Source organism: Camelina sativa, chromosome 20 (assembly GCF_030686135.1).
Source record: "Camelina sativa cultivar CO46 ecotype springtype chromosome 20, ASM3068613v1".
Lineage (NCBI taxonomy): Eukaryota > Viridiplantae > Streptophyta > Magnoliopsida > Brassicales > Brassicaceae > Camelina > Camelina sativa.
In genome coordinates this window covers 10,733,332-10,753,984 of record NC_141899.1, presented here as the reverse complement: position 1 = coordinate 10,753,984, position 20,653 = coordinate 10,733,332, and the positions used below count along the sequence as shown (strand labels likewise).

Below are 20,653 nucleotides of genomic sequence, written 5' to 3'. Positions count from 1 at the left end.
ATATTTGATTAAAGATTTTAGAAAAACAAAATTGTTGAAGAGTTGGAGAGGTTTTATCAGTTTGTTAAAAACAATACTCTTATACATGCAGCTTATTACAGAAACCGATTTATTATAAACCCAAACATTTTTATGCGATTAAAACATTGTTGCAAGCACTTACAAAGTAAACACATACAGAGCAATTACATTAACATCACAATCACAAACATAAGCTATCAAATATTCTTCCTCTCTTGTATTTTCCATTCCAAGTATTTCTCGACAACATCGAGTCCACAAAACTCCTTCACAACAGACATTGTTGCTGGAACAGGTAATTCAAAGTACGTATCAGTCCCTTGTTGGTTACTGTTCCATGTCAGAATCTGTTTCCTGGCTTCCTTAACAGCTGCTCGTACCGCGCAGTGAACAGAAGCCGCTAAAAGCAGCGGCGGTTCACCCGAAGCTGTATCAAAACCAAAACAAAAGGTTTAAAAAAGACTTTTGAGTTTTGATTTTTGGGTTTCAGTAAAAGAGAAATCAATAAGAAAAAAAGACAGAGATAAGTAAAAGTAACCTTTGGATGAAAGAACACGATTCTTGTGTTGTCCACTGTTGAGAATCTCGACATTGAACTGTCTTGGGATTGTATCGACCGTTGGGATCTTGTAAGTCCATGTGCTGTCTGTTACCACGAGACCGTCTGAGTTCATTAGGAACTCTTCAAGCATGAAGAACCCAAGTCCTTGAACAAATGCTCCTTCAATCTATAATAAACAAAACAAAAAACACATAACACTACAAATTTAGATCAAGAATCAGACAGACACACATAGAGTAGTTTCCCGGGTCTAACCTGTCCTAAATCAACAGCGGGATTGAGACTCTTCCCACAATCATAGATAATATCCGTGCGCAGAATCGTTGTTTCTCCCGTCAAAACATTTATTTCAACCTGTTGATTAAAACCAAAGAAGTGAAATCATTTCACAAAATGCAAGTAAAGCTGAGATCATCTATTCTTCAGTATTTAGAGTTTTACCTCGCTCGCTCCAACTCCATAGTTAATATATTCGCCAGTGGAGTCGTCCGGCAAGTATAATCTGCTAACCGACATGTTTATCGATTGCAGATAAGCCTACACCAGACAGTTCAAGAGTCAAAACATTCTAAGTTCATTCAGATTAACTAGAGAGAACATCAGACGCATGAATAATGTTTCAAGATTATGGACCTGACTGATGAGGTTATCCCAAGTCACAGATCCTCCTGTTTGCTCCACCAAAGCAGTCTTGACGGGTAATAGCCTTTCGACTAAGCCATCACAACAAATCCTAACCGCTTCGCTGCTAGCCTCAGAGGTTGTGCTACCAGCAGTCATTGAGCCCTGCACCATACTTAAGGTGTCGGATTGGATGACCCTGATTTTCTTGAGCAGCTCATCGCTTCTAGTACCGCATTGGATCAAACCAAGGGAATATGCAGCCATCTGTTTAACCTTTGTCCACAGCCCTTGTCCTATCTCAATCCCTTGAACCTCAACCACTATCGACCCATCCCTCAAAACACTTACTCTTCCGGGTGTTGATCGCATACTAACTGCATAAACCGCAGGCACACGTGAGATCCCTCTCTTTCTCCACTTGTTTGATGCATTAAAATCCTCAACCACCTTCCTCCTTTGGTTAAATCCTGAGAACTCAGCGATTTTGTCCCAAAGCAAAGGTAACGTGTATTCAGGGGATTCACCAGCTCTGACTTTGTGAAACAACCTTAAGCTATCATACGTGTGGAGGTTAACCTTCCTGATCTCATCCACATCAACTGAAAGATATGAAGCTACTTTTTCAATGATGGCTTCTCCGATATATGATCCTTGTACATCACCAGGAGCTCTAACCGCGGTTCTGCTCACAGTGTTTGTTTTGCATAATATCGCATTGAAAGAGAGAGCACCCCAATCATACTTCATTAGTGCTCCTTGGATTCCCTTTGGTATAAGCGGGCTTACATCTTCAGTTAACCCTGCATCAAGTAACACCTCTATATCCAAAGCAGTAATCTTTCCATTGGACTTGAATCCAACACTATATGTGACTTTCATCGGATGTCTTCCTCCTGTAGTTATCATATCCGTTTTTCGATTCACATATGTCCTCACCGGACGCTGCATTTTGGATGCTGCAAGTGCACAAGCTGCAGCCACCTAGAACATCAAAGAAAACTGTTAAAACTAAACATCAAACTCTCACTTGAGCGTAGTACTACTTTTAAAATTGCGAACTCACAGGCATTGCCTTGATGGCTTTCCCACCAAATCCACCTCCAACTCTTCTAGTGATGACACGCACATTATTCTCAGGGACTCCAAGACATCCAGCAATGGTTTGATGTACAAACTCGGGGATTTGAGTCGAGCTATAAACCACCATACAGTTGTCTTCATCCGGCACTGCAAGTGCCGTTTGTGTCTCCATATAGAAGAAGTACTGTGACCCGAAATTTATCTGCAAATATACCACAATCAAAGAGATTAATATGATGGTTAGACAACAACAGGGATTTAGAGACATTTATATCTTGGAAGGGAAACCACCTTTGATCCAAGAATCTTGTGTTCCGCTTCATCCATTCCTTTGGCGATATCACCGACCGGGTAACCACGCAGAGGTGGAGGGATGTCGAAAACGCTAGACTTTTCGATAGCGTCTTCGAAGGACAGTATCGGCGGTTCTAAATCCTTAGTGTCATAATCAATCACAACAAGATTTGCTGCAATATCTGCATGCTTTTGACTATCTGCAACCTACATATAAAACATACTGAAAACCTAAGTTTATTCCACATAAAAATGCTTCAGAGGGAAAAGAGAATTCCTTCAACGAACTTACCAAAAAGGCGATTATCTGACCCGCACAATGAGTGATTTCTTCTGCAAACAAAAGATCCGATGTAAAGAAACCGGTGGTACCCATATTTTTCCCGCCTTCGAGAATATCCTTGTAAGTAATTATGCCAACAACTCCTTCAGGAACTATGTTTTGCTTGAACTTTATATTCTTAATCCGTGCCAGCGGCATCGTACTGTAGATAAATGCACCGTATAGACAATTTTCAGGAGCAGGAATATCGTCTACGTAAACAGCCTCACCTGCAAATTTATTTAAAAAACATTAACAGAGAAGCAATGTATCACATGTTGATGCTTGAAGACAAGTATAATTAGTACTCACCAGATGCTTGAAGACAAGCTCCAGCCTTTGTAATGCCTTTCCCGACCGGAGTATGTTCTTGAGTTTCAACTATTTGTTGTGAAGATGACAGCATAGCTTCAGCTTTCAAAGATTCAACATTCTGATGATCAAAACCATTCTCTTTGCATCCTCCATTGAGCAAACCGTTTGTTGTTCTAGCGTTTGTTTGGGTTAAAGATCCGAAGAACTCGAAGAGAAAAGTAACAGCCAAGCTTGATCTATAACCAGGATTCGAAGTACCCTTATCAGGTACTATCTCATCTTTAAGTAAGCCTATAGCTTCCATCAAAACTTCATCAGACATCACTTTTCCTATAAGAAACTCTTCAACATTACTCGCCCTGTGTGCATGTTTGGTTCCATAAGCCCCAAAAACCAACCGGCAATCATTTACAACGATGCCATCAAGTGCTTCACTTAAAGAAACTTCAGCTGAGAAAGCCGCATTCAAAAATGCCAATGCGTTTCCTAGAGGACGTGGCGCTGCTCTATAAGTTTCAAAGAGCAAAGCAGAACCGTTCTTCTTCACAGGGTGCCAAGACGGAATCTGGACGCTCAAAAGAAGAGATTTGGCTTCAAGAGGAGGCTGTTCAAGAAACTTTTCCAATGTGAACTCTTCTTGAACCGAGCTGTTAGTCATGATCTTCACCGTTGCTCCAGCTGCAACAAGTATGGTTGTCAGATCCGAAGGAAACTGTTTCCTCTGCGCCATGATGATGTTTCCACCTACCGTTCCCGTGTTCCTCACGAATCTGTTTGCGATCTTCTCCATATGAGCCGCGATTTTAGCCAACATGGGAACATTGTCTTGCTCTCTTAGAACCTCAATAGCTTTAGAGATAGTAACAGAAGCTCCTAATTCAACTCCATTCTCATCTTTTCTCACCAGAGTGAGCTCAGGAATCCGCCTGATATCGATAAATCTTTCGCACTTCCTCTCTTTTTCTTCTTTGTAATAACCGGTGCTCGTGTTACCTGCAACTAACTTAACCGACGAAGACGAACCATTCTCGACTTGTAATAACCCTTGAAGCTCCGAGACACTAACAGGTCTTGACCATCTGTACTTGCTTGAATCAAGACTCGTCTCATTCTTGATTTCCTTCTTCAAGAACTCCGGAAATGTACAGATGACTTGAGATGATGTGTGATCATAACATGGCAACCTTCCTAATACCTCACCTTTGTTTTCACCCTTCTTGCAAAAGGAATTAAATCCAAGATCTTCGATATCCACATCCGCTGCAAAACTCTTACAAGCGTCCACGAGCGGTCTGTATCCAGTACACCGGCAGAGGTTCCCTGCCACAGCTTTCTCAGCTTCAGCAGCGGTGAGGTTTGAGAATCCGCTGCGAGGAGGATGATGAGTCTTATCAGCGTTCAAGAGAGCGGAAAACATGGAAACACTCATTCCAGGTGTGCAGAAACCGCATTGCGTGGCGTGAAAACCTGCGATCCGCTCGTGGACCGCGTGGAAACCGACTCTGCTGTTCCCAAGTCCATCTGAGGTAGTGATGGAGCAGCCATCGATGCTGCAGAGGAGCGTGAGACACGAGCTGATTGTGAAGTCTTCGACTTTTTCGAGTAATGGATCATACTTTGAAAGAAGAACAACACAAGCGCCACAACCACCTGCAAATTACAAAAGATACAAAACATATTTAACTTAGAACCCACGCATTAGGGTATGTGGTTTCTTCTCCAAATCAAACACAAGCTTTAGAGATATTTATTCACTCATTGAATTGAAGACAGTTAATATATGTGGTTATTTTAAATTATTACATTTGTAAATAAATTAAATTAAACTCTTGGATTTTTGTTAAAGCATGTGGACTTATTGATCCACTAACATTTCTTTAATCAAAATCTCCTTTATGATTAATAAACGCATGCGCGCACACATAACATAAAAAGTTAGCGATTGCGTTTATAATTTGCAGTATTTTATGGAAAAAAAAGAAGCTGAAAACGAAATGGTTCAGCAACTATATTTTTATATCACATACTATCAGATTTGAATCTGGATTATATACATGATGATGGCACAACAAAAGAAATAAATCGAGTCGGAATCAGATCAGTCTTTGACCAAACACAAAGGATCATCTTGAAAAATGAATCAGTCTCTCAAGAAATTGAACCTACAAAGATAGAATCCGAGGCAAGAACACAAGAACCCTCCAACAGGTCCTTGGAATCTATTTTTTTGGATCAAAATAGGCTTTACTCACAGAGAAAAAACACAAACGCACTTCGACTTTGACTATAGTCTATAGTTATCATCATACCTTCGCCACAACCAAGCTTGACGCTCTTGAAAGGAGTCTTGTTGCGCAAGAAATCAACGAGTGTGGTGGAAGGATCAATAGAAGAGAGATCGAGCTCGTATCTTTCTCCGTTAATGGCGAAAACCAGAGAGGTCTTGCTCTTCATCATCGCTTCTTTTTCTTCAAAAATAACTTTTCTCTCAACCATATATAGAACAAAACAAACCAGAGAGTTTAGTTAGCTCCAAGACATCGATCCTCTAAACGTTGGCTTTGGTGATATGTGTAACTCAGTAGCTGACACAAAAATCTTTACAATATTTTTCCTCTTGTGTACAAGAGAATATTAATACACGATAAGAAGCGTTGTATTAATTAGGTGTATACTCCCTCCGTTTCAAAATATAGGATGTTTTAAGTAAAACACGCATATTAAGAAGTTTTTACTTTTAATAAGTTCAACCAATCAGAAACAATACTACATAATATAAAATATTAAACTAATCTAAAAGTTGCATTGAAATTTGAAAGCATCCATATTATGAAACAAAAAATTTCTCCAAAACATCTTATATTTTGAAATGGAGGGAGTATTTTATAAGTGTTTTTGTACGGTTGGTATCTAGTGAACGTGGAATATTAGGTAGCTGAATTAGTGAAAAGATGAAGCTAACAAAGGTAATTAAATTGGTCAAATAATTCATACTAAGTGTTAACAATTGAATTTAATATATATGGGAAATGGTTCGATCGCCATCATTTGTTTGCTTTCATTAAAGAGCCTTTTAGACAAATCAAACTCGTTTACTTGTACTCTTTCATCGTTTACAAATTGTATACGTGTTTGTACTAAAATTTGAATCTGAATCAAAGTGGTGACTGGTGAAGTATGTTGAATATAAAACTAACTACGTACGCAAACAAATATATTGTACAAGGGTCTTGAATGGTTAATCGGTACGCTCCGAACTAATTACAAAACACATGTTAGTACACATGATTTAGTATGCAATTTATGGACCAACCATTCAAAGCTTAGCATTTATAATCTACTTATTTTAATTTGTTGATGTTATCATTTCACCATCCGAATTCTCACCTATATATGATGCATGTCGTACGTTATCTTAAAAAGAAAACTATCCAAAAAAAAACCCTATATACAAGTGTAAAGTGTCCATCAACAAACTTCATTTGCTAAAAAATTCCATAAAATATTAATGTCAAAACTTTACAAAAATTGGAGAAAAACAAAAACTACCAAGATAAGTTTTGACTTTTCAAAAAATGGATTAGTTAAATTAAACGTCATATTCAAAAATAGTGAGAAATATATGCATGTGAGAGAAAACTGAACCAAAAATTTGTAAAAAATTATATATACAATTTTAAAATATTAAATTAGTCAAACGACTCGTTAAAGAGAAAATTAGTGAGTATTAAATCGTTTTGATTCCGAAAGATGAAATGGGAAAATACAAGTTTGTTTAAACGTTATCCCACTTCTTACAACGAAGAAATATATAGGTGCCAAAAGTTAGCACGCATAGCATCAGATATATTTTGTGCATTTATACTGTTTAATAGAAAGATTAAGCCCCATGATTAACTCTCTGTCTAACTTTTTGTAAGTTTAAAAGTCTCTTGGTTTCAAATTAAATACAATAGAACCTCTATAAATTAATACTTTTTAAATTAATACTCGTTATAAATTAATAAATTCTTCTGGTCCCAAGTTGGACCGGTGTAAAAAATGACACATTTTGATAAAATAATAAAATAATATTTTTTTGAAAACTCAGTATAAAAATATGGTCCCATCAATATCATAAATTAATAATCAAGTAAACTAATATATATATATATATATATATATATATGAAAATCTAGTGAAATATATGACTTCATTGTTGTTTGTTTATTATTGAATTTGTATTCTTGTTGTCAAAAAAAAAAAAAAAAGAATTTGTATTCTTGTTAGATCTTATCTATAATATTTTTGACTGCATCAAAACTTCTGGTGTTGTCTTCTCAAATCGTATCCAAAAATTAAAGAAAGTTTTATACGCAATAATTGATTCCTTATGTATAAGTTATATCGTATAATTTGTTATTAATATACCGAAATATCTTCTTCAACTTCATCATCACCATAAAAGATAGTAGCAGTGATTTTTTCTTAACTATGAACTTATACATGTATCATTTTTACATGGATAATCTAGTAAATTATTGGCATCCATCCTATTACATAGCAAAAATTATTAATCAAATCATAAATTCATGAATCGTCAACTTCATAAATTAAAATATTATTAATTTATCGATAAATTAATAGTTATTAATTTATCGATAAACTAATACCTCTATAAATTAATAAAATTTCATGGTCCCGACTTTATTAATTTATAGAGGTTTTACTGTAACTTCGCCGAAATCGGGAAAAATACTACTATTTGCAAAGGATGCAGTATTAAAAGATGACAACTAGTTGTCCAGATGACATACAAATATTAAATGTATTAAAACACTTAGCTTTAGATTTTTGTCCAGGTGGCATACATTTATAATACTAGATGTGATATTAATTGTGCTGTTCAATTAAATTCATATGATATACAATCTAGACTATATAAAAGTAGGAGTTGTAAGCTCCTAAGGCTGTCCACCTAGGATTTAAAACAACCAATAGTGATTAGACATTTCACTAATTAACATTTTTGAAAATTTCCAGAATTTTGTATATTCAGATTTTTTTAAATACTTAATATTTTTGAAATTAAGTTAAATTTCTATATTAAATATTTATAAATAAGTGTATTTACAACGTCCCACATCGGCTAGATTTTTTTAAGACAATGGCTGAGAACCACTATAAATAAGTCTAATATGCTTCCAACTACGAATGACCAGGAAGCTTGATTTATCAAGCGTCCAAATTTAAAAAAAAATAAAAGTATTAAATATTATAATTATTGAAACTTTTAAAAATTTCAAATATTATAAATATTTAAACTTTGTAATTTGCAATTTTGTAGTATTAAGGGTTTTGGTTTGAAAAGTTTCAATACGTGTGGATCTAAAACCGAGTAAATATACATGTGAAAGTATCAATAACTGGGTGCATGTAGTGACTAAGCTGGTTCGTAAAATTGCACAAATTTTACGAGATAAGAGGCAATGATTTTGGTATTAGAGTTTGATGGGTTAACAAGTTGTCTGTTAGTCTAAAAAAAGGTTTTAAATGATTATTCAGTGGAAGAATGTGGGGAAGCTGATGAGGAAGAGGAAGAAGAAGGAGTATAATGAAAAACCGGACGGTAAAAGTAACGATGACATTTATCCTAAAAATTTGACAATGAAAATGATGAGAAAGAATATGAAGAATAAGAGAACAGTGAAAGATAAATCATAAAGACATACGAAAAAATAAATCACGAAGACATAGATGGTGGTGGTCAATTAAATATGAGAAAACAAGATTAATTCATGATTATAAAAATATTTTGTTTGTTTGATGGTCAAAGAAACGGTTTAGGGTATGCTAGGTCACCAGTTCGGTCCGCCTCGTCTGGACGTCCAATTAATTTCATGATTTTTTTTATCAGACTTGAATTTTTAACACAAATGACTTTTATATTTTAAAAAAGTAAAATTTTCACCATATCAATTGTAATTTAAAATTTTATATAAGCTAATATTTTATAACTATCATCAATCATATATAACTTTTTTTCTTTGATAATCCAGGTATCCAAAGCCCAGTGGACCCTGACCAGCCCACTAGCCCGAAGGCTTGGCGTACGTCCCGAAAGCGGCAAGAGTAGTTCCTGGAGGCCGCATAGCCCAATGTTAAATTTTTCTGCGGTGGCCACTTAAGGTGTTTGCACCCGTGGGGATTCGAGCCTGGGAGTATTGGGAATCTTACCATCAATCCGAAATCCATATTATCACTAACCCACCTATGAGTGGTTCAATCATATATAACTTTTACCAAAATATATCAAATAAATCCACACGTAGCGTGGATCAAAACCTAGTTTTTTAGTAAAAGCAAAAGCCATGTAGCAAAGTAAGATAATAATGCAAATCAAAAATCAAATAGTTATAATATGTAATATTTAGAATTTTCTTAAACCCAATAAGTAGAGTATCTGTATATAAACTACATTTGCGAATATTATCATCTATACTCTTGCCGCCTTCGGGACGTAATGTGCGAATATCACATTTATATGTGAAGAGTTTCTTCAAACCATTTAAATCCCTCAACATCTCTTCAAACCAATGATGACACCAGACCCACACATTATTATGCCAGTTGTGTGAATAGCTCTGTGTTCGAAGGGTACATGTCAGTCTTCTACATCTAACCAATTAATTCTAGATGCGAAAATCTATTGAACCTTTTTATAAATAAGATTAAATTTGTTGTAACTGATAAAAATAAATAATTAATCGAGTTTTTAATTAATTATAATTTGATGTTTCTCTTAAATTAAAATAATAATAAATATCATTCCAAAGAATTAGGTTTTCGTATACTACGAAAGAAAGATCACGAAATGCTTTACTAGTGTAAATACGAGAAACATGTACATGCGCTACAAAATGTAATTTAATGTGACTCTAGCAGCCGAAGTGGAAATAGTTATATGGTCCAAAATAAATACACAACTTTCTTTTGTTTTCGATGAAAGCACCAAAAGCAAGTGAATGGTTAAGTTTTTGTTGTTGCTTGTGGCATGCATATATGCTGATCAGGCAATGTAAGACCAACGCGTGATGTGGCGTATTCGATGCTCGTCCGATATTATTATACAAAAGTAAAATCAGGTACAACATTAACCAGATCAGCCCATTAGAGTATAGGTTAGGCCCAGTAGGAATTGTTATGTCCACTAAGTGATTTGTACGTGTATTGTTAGGCTATTAGCGCTGGTGTTGGTTCGGACACATTTTTAATTTTTTTTTTTTTGCTAAGAATGTAAATATTCATTTGACAATGAAAATATAGGTTACACAGTTAAGGGTAACCAAATCATGGTCCCATGCCAAAAAGGATAAAAAATATGGAAGCATACAACATTCTTGAACCGAATCATCAATTCTCGTTAAAGAAGACGATTTGGGACAAGATAAGAAGAATCCCTAAAGTGAGCTAGAAAAAAAAACAACACGAAAACAGAACAATAAAGATCACGAGTCACCCATAACGCGAGATGGTAGTCCTTTCACCGGTAATCCGAGCTTAGCAAAGAGCTGTGGAATTGCCGAGCTTAGTGTGTTAGGCAATGCTCACTCACTCTAGCGAGTCCCTCTAGGAGTCGGTAGCTCAGAGCCTGGCAACATCTTAACCACAAAGAGCCATACTATCACCACAAAGTGCTTAGAGCAAAGACAGACACTTCAAGTAAAGTCATCAAAGCTTCACACTAAAACACTAATCCGCTGCGGCTGAGCTAAGGCTTAGGCAAAAGTGACACGAGGGGCAGTAAACTCGAACGCAACATCAAGGATACAAGTGCGACATGCCATGGATTCGCACGGAAATGGTATGGGCAGCGACGTTGGACGGACCCCAAACCCATTGTCAAGCGTAGCCCTCATCTCCAGAGCCGAACCAATCAAATTGGGGGTCCAATACGAATTTTGAAATTTTTTTTTATAATTTTCATAATATTCAAAAAAAAATTTAAATATCTCTTTAAACTAATATTTTATTTTTAAAACATAATAGTGTGATTTTAAAAAAAAATAACAACTTAATTTTTTAAAAAATAATTATTTTAATTTTTTGTTAGAAATTTATTCATCAAACTTTATTTTAATGTGATATCTTTATATTTTTTGTTGCATTATACACATATATAATGAACAAAAAGAAAAAGTGGAGCCCCTTTGAAGTTGGGGCCCATTCAAATGTTTCAAAAAAACTATACTCAAGTCCGGCTCTGCTCATCTCCATCCTAGACGAAACTCACAAAATCCTACAAGAGCAAGACAAGTCTCGGACTAACACCAGTCCACCTTTTCTAATTTCAAGTCTCGGACACATGTTACTCGATGTTTATATATCACGTATCCGCTACGTACTCGGTTTGTTACTTCGTCTTATGTTTGAAATTAGTATTGCAAAACGTTAAAAACCATAGATCAACGATAACATACAAAAAAAAAGAAAAAGAGACTAGTCGTTATAAGACCAAAAGAATAAAAAAGAAAGTGAGAAATTGTAGCCGTTATAAGAGATCTGGAAAGCAAAATGAGAACGTTTGTGGGTAAACCTGGGACCTGCGAGAGGAATCTTAACACGGTCTCCCATATGATTTTAATGAGTTGTCCCAGGCGAAGACCGATGCTAATAAGTCAATAACAAATATCTCATCTCTTCTTCTATTTCATTATTATCCACTCAAACATGCCATTGCCATTTGCCACACATTGTTGATTATATATATATATATATATATATATATATATATATATATATATATATTATTACATGATTTCTGATCTAATAAACAGCATACTTGGTATATCATATATGGAGTTTAGACGACAAAAAAAAAAAAAGAAAAAAAACAGCATACTTGGTCGATTTAAAATTGTAATTTGATGCTATGGTCAAAAAAAAAAAATGTAAACCTAATAAAAGCGTCTGTTTGTGTAGAACTTATAACAACTACACACAATTTCTTAAAACCGATTAACTGAACCGTTTGACCCAATTTAACTAAAGTCGTAAGCCTAGAGTTTTTCTTTTTAAATATAATTTGTTCATTTATATAATTTTCTTCGAATACAGTTTGCTTAACTCTCTCTCTCTCAAATATAATGAAATATTGTAGAATTTAAGGTAACCTAATGTATTAAACAAATATCTTTGTAAAATTCTTATAGTATTATTTAGATGTATGGTTCTCAAGTCTCAATAAATATATTGTAGAACTTTTTTTTTTTTTTACCCCAAAACCCCATACTTTATTAATTAAGATCGTAAAGATTGGTTTCTAGAGCCAACCACTCCGGAACTCTCAATTCTATATGGAAAAATAACAAACCTCGTGCTCTAGCCCCTTTGGCAAGGAGATCGGCATGGACATTTAAAGAACGAAAAATATGTGAGATAAAAAAACCAAAAATTTAACTCTCAAATTTCGAAATCTATCTAACTCCGTGAAAAAGCTAGGCCACTCATCCAACTCTTTAATGATTTTGGTAATAGCCATACAATCAGTTTCAAAATGAACCGAGAAAAGATCTCACTGTAATGCTGATTCCATCGCCCATAGTAGTAGCGCCTCTAGTTCGGAATGAAGGACTGAGAGATGTCTTCTCATGTTTTTTAAACCAAAGTAGGTCTCTGTACTCTGCAACACAAAGCCTACTCCTGCATACAAATCATTAGTATCCCAGGAAACATCAAGTTGGCACCGCACATCACCTATAATATCCTCGTCAACCTCCCCATCCTCTGGCTGCTCATCATCCGAGTCTTCTACAGCTTCGACTACCTGGGCTAATTTCCACGCTAAAGCCTATGACGTTGCCAGATTCAAAGTATCTAAAGGGGATACATCTTTTCCATTGAACTTTTTCTCATTCCTTGCCTTCCAAAGGTACCACAAAATCCAGGGAAACTCCTCAAGTTGCTCTTCTGTTACCCCCTGTTCTTTGGCTCGCCATAGAAGATAGTCGAAATTCCAAAAAATGGAATCGCTCGGGAAGACCCCCGGAGGATTAGCGATGCTTGACAACACCCAAACCTGAATGGCTGGAGGACATTCGAAAAGGATATGGTTTATTGTTTCCTCCTCTCCGCCACATCTAAAACACGATCTATCTGAACCGCAATGACGATCAACCAGTTTACTATTAGCTGCCATGAAGCCTGAGACCGCTTGCCACAAAAAATGTTTAATCTTTCTCGACGTCTTCAGTTTCTAGACTTGGCTCTTCAACCTGGTAGTGCTCGGCTCAATAACCTCCTGACTCGACTGAGTAGCAATAGCATAACCCGACCTGACCGTATACTGACCCGATTTTTTGTGAAGCTCCAAACATAGTCATCCACCATGAACCTCTTACTAGGTTGAAGACCAGTGATTAGTGGAATATCTTGTGGATCCACCAGTTCCTATAACTTATTCAGCTGCCATGTCTTCGACTCAAAGTCTATTAGGTGATTCACATACGCATTTGGATCTCGAACAAAACCTCTATCCTTCGCTGGTCTCGCAGGGATGGTAGGAATCCAATTATCCAACCAAACGCGGGTGTTAAAGCCCGATCTAATATTTTTTCGGAGACCCTGTTGTAAGTAGGGGTTTTGCAGCCATTATGCTTCTCCACCCAAATGATGGGGAATTTGCTCTGTTTACATCTATAGGATTTGAATACCTATAATATCGCCCCTTCAGTACACGACTAAGTAAAGAATCCGGATACCGCAGCAATCTCCATAATTGTTTAGCAAGTAAAGCCAGATTGAATTCTTTTAACTCCCAAAAGCCAAGCCCACCTTTGTCCAGCGGGACAGAGATTTTGTCCCATGCCACCCAATGCAACCCTTTGTTATTATTCTTGGTACTCCACTAGAATCTAGCAATTGCTCCTCTAAGTTTGTTTACTATTTGTTGGGGAAGCAGAAAACATGACATAACATAAGTTGGTAGGGCTTGTGCTACTGACTTGATCAAGACTTCCTTACCGCCTTTAGATAGAAATTTTGCCGACCATGAGTTTATCCTGGCGTTTAATCTGTCTTGGACAAAAGCAGAAACTTGTTGCTTGGAACCACATATCGTCTCCGGTAGACCCAAATAAGTTCCCATACCACCTTCTTTTGAGATACCAATCTCTCGCTTTAAATTCGATTTAGTGGTTTGATTGACCTTGTTGCCAAACAGTATTACCAATTTTTCCTTGTTCAGCTGCTGCCCTGAAGCTTTCCCATAACTGTTTATGATCCAAAGAAGCTCAGCACATTGCTGGAGATCAGCTTTAACGAAGAATAGGCTGTCATCGGCGAAGAGTAAATGCAACACCGGAGGACTCCCTTGAGCTATTTTTAACCCATTTATCTTCCCTTCCTCCTCGGCATGTTGAAGTTGTGCTATCAAAGCCTATGTACAGAAAATGAATACACTACAAGAAAATAATTTTATTAAGACAAAATATTTAGTCACAATAAAAAGTATTTAGTCACAATATAAACATTGTTACGAATTTGTGACAATTTTTGAATGGTTGCTATACAATGGTCACAAATTTTTATTTGTAACAAAAACGTCACAAGAGTTGCGACGAATATATTAGTAACCATTTTGTCATCAATGATTACGACACAAAAAGTAACAAAATTGTCTCAATTACATACTAACAAAACGTCTTTAAATCGTTACAATTTGTGTTCAAAATAACGTTTTAATTATGTATCTTATTATTACGAAACTATAGTCTCAAATGGTCACAAATGATAATTAAAATTTGTCGCAAATTTTTAACAAATACTCAATAAATCACCAGAAGCTGATCTACCCGCCGTTGGAAAGATCTGAGTCTTACCTTTTCAGAGATCTTGAGATTGTTTCCATAGGAGTTATAATATGAAAGTTATGATGAAATATGTGCATCTGGTCGAATTTGTGATTTATTTTCTTTGTAAGAATAAAGATAGCTTATAATGTATATCCAATGTTTATGATTATAAAAAATTTGTATGATTTATAAATTTTAAAAAATAAGATTGTTTTGAGATTAATTTTTTAGTTATAATTTTTATCATATGCAATGAATTTTTTAGTAATAACTTGTGACAATTTGAAACTAACTTCTAATGATAAGATTGGACATTATGATAGTCACAAAATATCATGATTTCAATTTGTAGCAGTGGGAAACGATTTCACAAGATGACTGATGTTAATTTGCGGATCTGCGCATAATAGGTTTGAGAAAACATGTATAACTTTTAATCTACAGAAAAGGTTACAAAATCCTTTGGGGAAAACTTACATCTATGGGTTGGGAAATTGCTCACCAAAATTCGTCCATAAAAGAGTCTGTTTACCTCTTGTTAACCACCATCTCCTAGGACATGTAAGATCTGTCCTTAATTTCAACTATGGCTCTTTGTTCTCTTTCTCTCAAATGGTTTACTCTCTCTCTCTCTCTCTCTAGGTTTAAGAGGCACGAAATTATAAAGAATAAAACCCTAATCATCTCTTAAATAAGTCTTGCTAAATTAGGGTTAGACACTTGACTTAATGGGTTTTGTATAAATGACATAACAATTTATACTATTTTATGACTAATGTTTATTCATTTTAATGTCACAAACTGTGACTTGTATATCGGTTTTAAGTTCATAACTAATTTTCAACAACATATTGGTCACAATATAGTCATAAGAGTGACGATTAATATTATCGTAGCATATTCGTCACTAATTGTGACAAACTTTTGTTACTGGTTTTTTCCGTCATAATATAGTGACGAAAATACTATGGATTTGTGACAAATAAATTTAGTCATAATATCGTATTTAAAGTGTCACAAATTTGTGACGAAATTTTTTTGTCTCAAAAATACGTCTCAATATAACTATTTTCTTGTAGTGATAGAAAAGGGGATAGCGGGTCGCCTTGGCGTAATCCTCTTGTAGGGATTATATTTCCTTTTGCCTCCCCATTAATAAGCACTTTATAAGAGACTGATGATATACAACACATCATCATCGAAATCCATTTATTATCAAACCCCAACTTGCTCATAAGTTTTTCCAAAAAATCCCATTCTACGCGGTCATATGCCTTGCTCATGTCGGTCTTAATGGCGAGGAACTTTGATCTGCACATTGGATTTGTGCGTAAGGTGTGAAAATTCTCCTGAGCTAGCAGGATGTTGTCTGTAATCAAGCGTCTAGCCACAAAGGCTGATTGAGTCTCCGAGATCAGCTTCGGGAGGGCTTTTCGCAGTCGGTTTGAAAGAACTTTTGAGATAATCTTATAACTTACATTACATAAGCTGATAGGTCTGAATTCACCCATTGCTCGAGGCCTTTCATTCTTGGGAATCATGCAGATATTTGTCTCATTCAGTCTTGGATCAAACGAACCCGTCTCAAAGAAGTCCTTAACCATTTTAATTATATCCTTGCTGATTAGCTTCCAAAACCGCTGGAAAAAAAGACTTGTCATCCCGTCAGGGCCAGGTGCTTTATCCGGGTTAATGCTGAACACAGCTTTTCTTATCTATCCATTCGATGGAGGACCAATCAGCACTGCATTAATATCAGGCGTGACCTTTGTTTTGACATGTCTTAGAACCTCATCTACCCCTGAAATGTTTGAAGCGGAAAATAGATTCTGAAAGTACTGGGTTGCCACTTGCTCAATGCCATCCTCCGACTCCACCAGAACTCCATCACTATTTGTTAAGCTACAAATGCGGTTTTGGGCTCTTCGTTGTTTCGTAGTAGCATGAAAAAATTTTGTGTTCCTATCACTCTCTTTTAGCCAAGTGACTCTACTCTTCTGTTTCCAATACAGTTCTTCCTCCCGAAAAGCAGCACAGAGTTGCCATTTCAGCTCTAGTTCTTCCTCCAAGGTCAGCGAATCGTTATCCTGCGCTTGATATAATTTATCCTTTATAGACTCTATATTTTGTTTCGCATTTCCTGGATTCTCTCTTTTCCACAAGGAGATTGCCTTTCGACAAGCAACTATCTTCGAGTAAACATCAGCTGGACCCTCGATAGTTAACTCGCCCCAGCCCGCCTTAACAGTGTTTTTAAATCCCTGTTTACCAAAACAGCATTTATCAAATTTGAAACTTTTTTGCCTTCGACGGTTATTTGAAGCAATTCTAGCCAAAACAGGCCGATGATTTGATCCCCATAACTTAAGATACTCCACACTTGTGTGGGAAAAGGTTTGGTGCCATTCCTCATTTCCAATAGCTCGATCTAGTCTATAGCGGACTCTCTTGCGGTTCCTTCTTTTGCCAACCCATGAGAAAAAATTCCCTTTGTAAGGGAAATCAATCATCCCACAATTAGCCAACATGTTTCGAAAAGGAAGAAAAGTTGACTCAGCTCTTTTTTGCCTCCTTTTTTTTCTTGATTCCCAATAATCTCATTGAAATCTCCTATCATAAACCAGGGACCATTCCTTGTAAGCCCGAATCTCGTTAACCTCTCCCATACCTCCTCTCGGTTTGCCACCATGGGGTCTCCATACACAAAAGTCATGAAGACTTTGTGTCCGTCCAGAGACGTTTCAATGTCGATCAACCGATTATCTGAGTAAAGGATAGTCACATTGGAAGAGTTCATATATAACAAAGCTAAACCTCCGCTTCTCCCAGCTGGATCCACGGTATATAAATTATCAAAACCTAAAGAAATCTGAATATCTTGCATAAAAGAAAAATTGTTTTTTGTTTCTGAAAGAAAAAGAAAAGATGGAAAAAAATATCTATTGAGCTCTTTAAGATGCTCTGAAGTCAAGTAAGCACCCGCCCCTTGACAGTTCCAGGCGATTGTATTCATATCTGAGAACTGGGTGGTTTCTGGGACACCACCAAACCGGAATTAACAGCAGACTTCTTGCTTATAGCAGAAGGAAACACCTCAACACGAGGGATAGTGTTTGTTTTTGAACGCACCGCGCCTTGCTTCTTCTTCGGGGACTGTCGGATTCGTAACGCATTCAATTTTTTAGAAGCCACTCCTGAAATATCAGGGCTCCTCGGGTTCTTCTCCGATCTTCTCCCTCTTCTTTTCTTGTAGTTGCAGCCTTTGCTCGTCCAGATCCTGCGATCGCTGGAGGAGGCATTGGCATCTCTGCTTTCTCCTTGTTTTTCTTCATTTTCTCCTTAGCTTTGTCTTTATCATTTACCTTCTTGAGGATGGACTGAGATTTTGATCTTGTAATCGGGGATAGCTGTGAGATAGCCTCAATTTGTTCCTCACCCGGTGGCATTGTCTCCTCAAGGTCAGTAGAATCATATAAAATACCAGCTTCTCGTAGATAGTCATCCACTGGTGGATCCTCCTCATCAAGTAAATCATCATTGTCGATCATATCCTCATCCATGTGCAAAGCATTGTCCATTACTGTATCTTGATCTGCTGTAGCTTTATTATGGGCCTCTGCTCCTACTACAATGTTTAATTCCTTTCCAGCCATTGCAATGTTTTTAAGCTCTGTTTTCTCTGAACATTCAGGAGGTTGTGAGGAGATCCCCTGTTTTTGAGTAAAAACCTTTTCGAATCAGGACTTCTCAGACCTACTTGGATCAACTCCCCCAACTCTTTATCTTGGCAACCCAGCTTTTTGTTGGAATTTCGCCTATGAGCATCATAATATACCCCTTTTCTTCCCTCATAGCTTGAATGTTGCCCTTTCCATGACGATGACAACTGGTTCCCTGTCCTATAGATTTCTGATAATGTTCTTTGAGAGTCTGAAGTTTCCGCTGAATCTCTATTATAACCTCATCCATCCTGTTTTGCAACATACCGAGTTTCCTGATAGTTGCCCCAGGATCTCTTTTGATATCCATCATTTCTTTCATAGGCCCTCTCCGAGTACTTATTTCTTTCCGGATATCTCTCCCTTACATAAGGGTGGAACCTCTCCCGATATCGGGGATTGTCTTTGGAATTGTACTGCTCCAGTCTTTTCCACACACCCTTGCTCCTAGATGTTCTCTTTTCTCTTAGCTCTTGACAAAGATCAGAATCCGTCCTTCTTCCTCTTTGATCAAAGCCACTTACGATATTTCTCCTGACATGTGCCGAAGATTCAGCTTGCTCCTCCCCTATGCCGTATGATCGATACCTCTTCCTCTCTGAGAGTCTGACAATAATGAAGAAGCTCGTAGTGATTTATTCCTTAAACGTTCTAGTTCATAGAGCTTAGGACATGTCCTTTCTTCATGTGATATTCGTTTACAGGTAAAACAGTATCGGTGAAGACCGTCATAGTGCAAAGTAACATTCACACTCCCCCCATTATCAAAAACCACCTTACTTTCAAACTGTAGAGGATTATCACCATTGACTGAAACTTGGACCTTAGCACCCTCTACATCTACTGCCATGACCGACCCTAGGGCCTGACCGATTCCCCTGTAAGTTTGGTCCTTCTTGTATATCGTTGGAACACCCTTAACATGTACCCAGAATAGCATTGTATTTGGAAAATCCTCCCGTATATTCGTTTCCCATCGCTCGAGGGAGAAACTCCACCGGTTAAAGTGACATGGCCTCCGCTGTAAAACCTTAAGAAGATCCTCTTCATTATTGAAATAAAATTGGAATTTCCTATTCCCTAGATCTGTGCCCTGAACTCTTCCTTCTACATCCCAGATACATTCTTTTGGCATAAAAGCAAGAAGAGCCTCGATACTCCTACCCTCCAGATGAAACATTCTTCCAACCAAGGAGTTTTTAAACTTGTCAATCAGATCCGAAAAATCAAATTTCAGAATCCTAATCACTCCCTTTTCCTCCTCATCCTGGCCTCCTTTCACCATCGGCTCCTTCCGGCTCCTTCGTACGAAATCGGATCTAGACATCGATTCAAGCCTTGTAAGACCCAAACCCTCAAACAGAAGATAAAAACTGTAAAAAATCGTAGCAGTGTGCTAGAAAGAATGTTTGTCACTCCAATCTAGAGGACAAACCAGATCAAGAAACTCTAAAGAATTATCGTGAGAAATCGCCCTTATGATCGCCAAACCCTAGCAGCGCCGCCATTCCAAATTCTTAGCCCTTTCTATATTTTATTGTAGAAATTTCTTTACTTGTAGCAATTTCATAACGTTTTTACAACAAAAATAAAACTTTCTAGGATATTTTTAATATTTCTTCTATTTTACAAAGAGTGTCACTTTTACAATTTTCAAGCATTATTTTATATTTTTAATTAGTTTTTTTAGTTTTACTTTTAATTTATAACTAAATTAATCTATTTTTTTAATTTATGAAATATGTCAAAATAATACTCTTCGTGAAACAGAGCAGTATGGTTTTGATATGAATCTTGATAAGTAGCATTTATGTGTTCAGTCATACGAAATTTGATGACATGTGCCTTTTCTTGAGTGTATGATTATTATCCCACTAATTCGTGC

At 36.6% G+C, this 20,653-nt stretch overlaps 4 protein-coding genes across 4 annotated transcripts; all 4 read right to left on the bottom strand.

Annotated features, from left to right (window-relative positions):
• Nucleotides 1-60: 60 nt before the first annotated feature.
• Nucleotides 61-6,077, bottom strand: LOC104770481 (indole-3-acetaldehyde oxidase). The gene is made up of 10 exons (XM_010494911.3): nucleotides 5,528-6,077; nucleotides 3,216-4,868; nucleotides 2,874-3,133; nucleotides 2,579-2,788; nucleotides 2,271-2,489; nucleotides 1,217-2,188; nucleotides 1,025-1,120; nucleotides 839-937; nucleotides 560-749; nucleotides 61-448 (listed from the first exon to the last, which is right to left on the bottom strand). The coding sequence occupies exons 1-10, from the start codon at nucleotides 5,712-5,714 to the stop codon at nucleotides 219-221; spliced, it is 4,116 nt and encodes a 1,371-aa protein (XP_010493213.2). The 5' UTR covers nucleotides 5,715-6,077; the 3' UTR covers nucleotides 61-218.
• Nucleotides 6,078-12,771: 6,694 nt separating this feature from the next.
• Nucleotides 12,772-13,395, bottom strand: LOC147918694 (uncharacterized). Its single transcript, XM_087503641.1, has 2 exons — nucleotides 13,120-13,395; nucleotides 12,772-13,047 (listed from the first exon to the last, which is right to left on the bottom strand). The coding sequence occupies exons 1-2, from the start codon at nucleotides 13,393-13,395 to the stop codon at nucleotides 12,772-12,774; spliced, it is 552 nt and encodes a 183-aa protein (XP_087359767.1).
• Nucleotides 13,396-16,764: 3,369 nt separating this feature from the next.
• Nucleotides 16,765-17,577, bottom strand: LOC147918693 (uncharacterized). Its single transcript, XM_087503640.1, has one exon. The coding sequence runs from the start codon at nucleotides 17,575-17,577 to the stop codon at nucleotides 16,765-16,767; it is 813 nt and encodes a 270-aa protein (XP_087359766.1).
• A 1,759-nt stretch (nucleotides 17,578-19,336) lies between these two features.
• LOC147918692 (uncharacterized) lies at nucleotides 19,337-20,095 on the bottom strand. Its single transcript, XM_087503639.1, has one exon. It carries the CDS (start codon nucleotides 20,093-20,095, stop codon nucleotides 19,337-19,339), a length of 759 nt encoding a protein of 252 aa, XP_087359765.1.
• Between the last annotated feature and the right edge of the window lie 558 nt (nucleotides 20,096-20,653).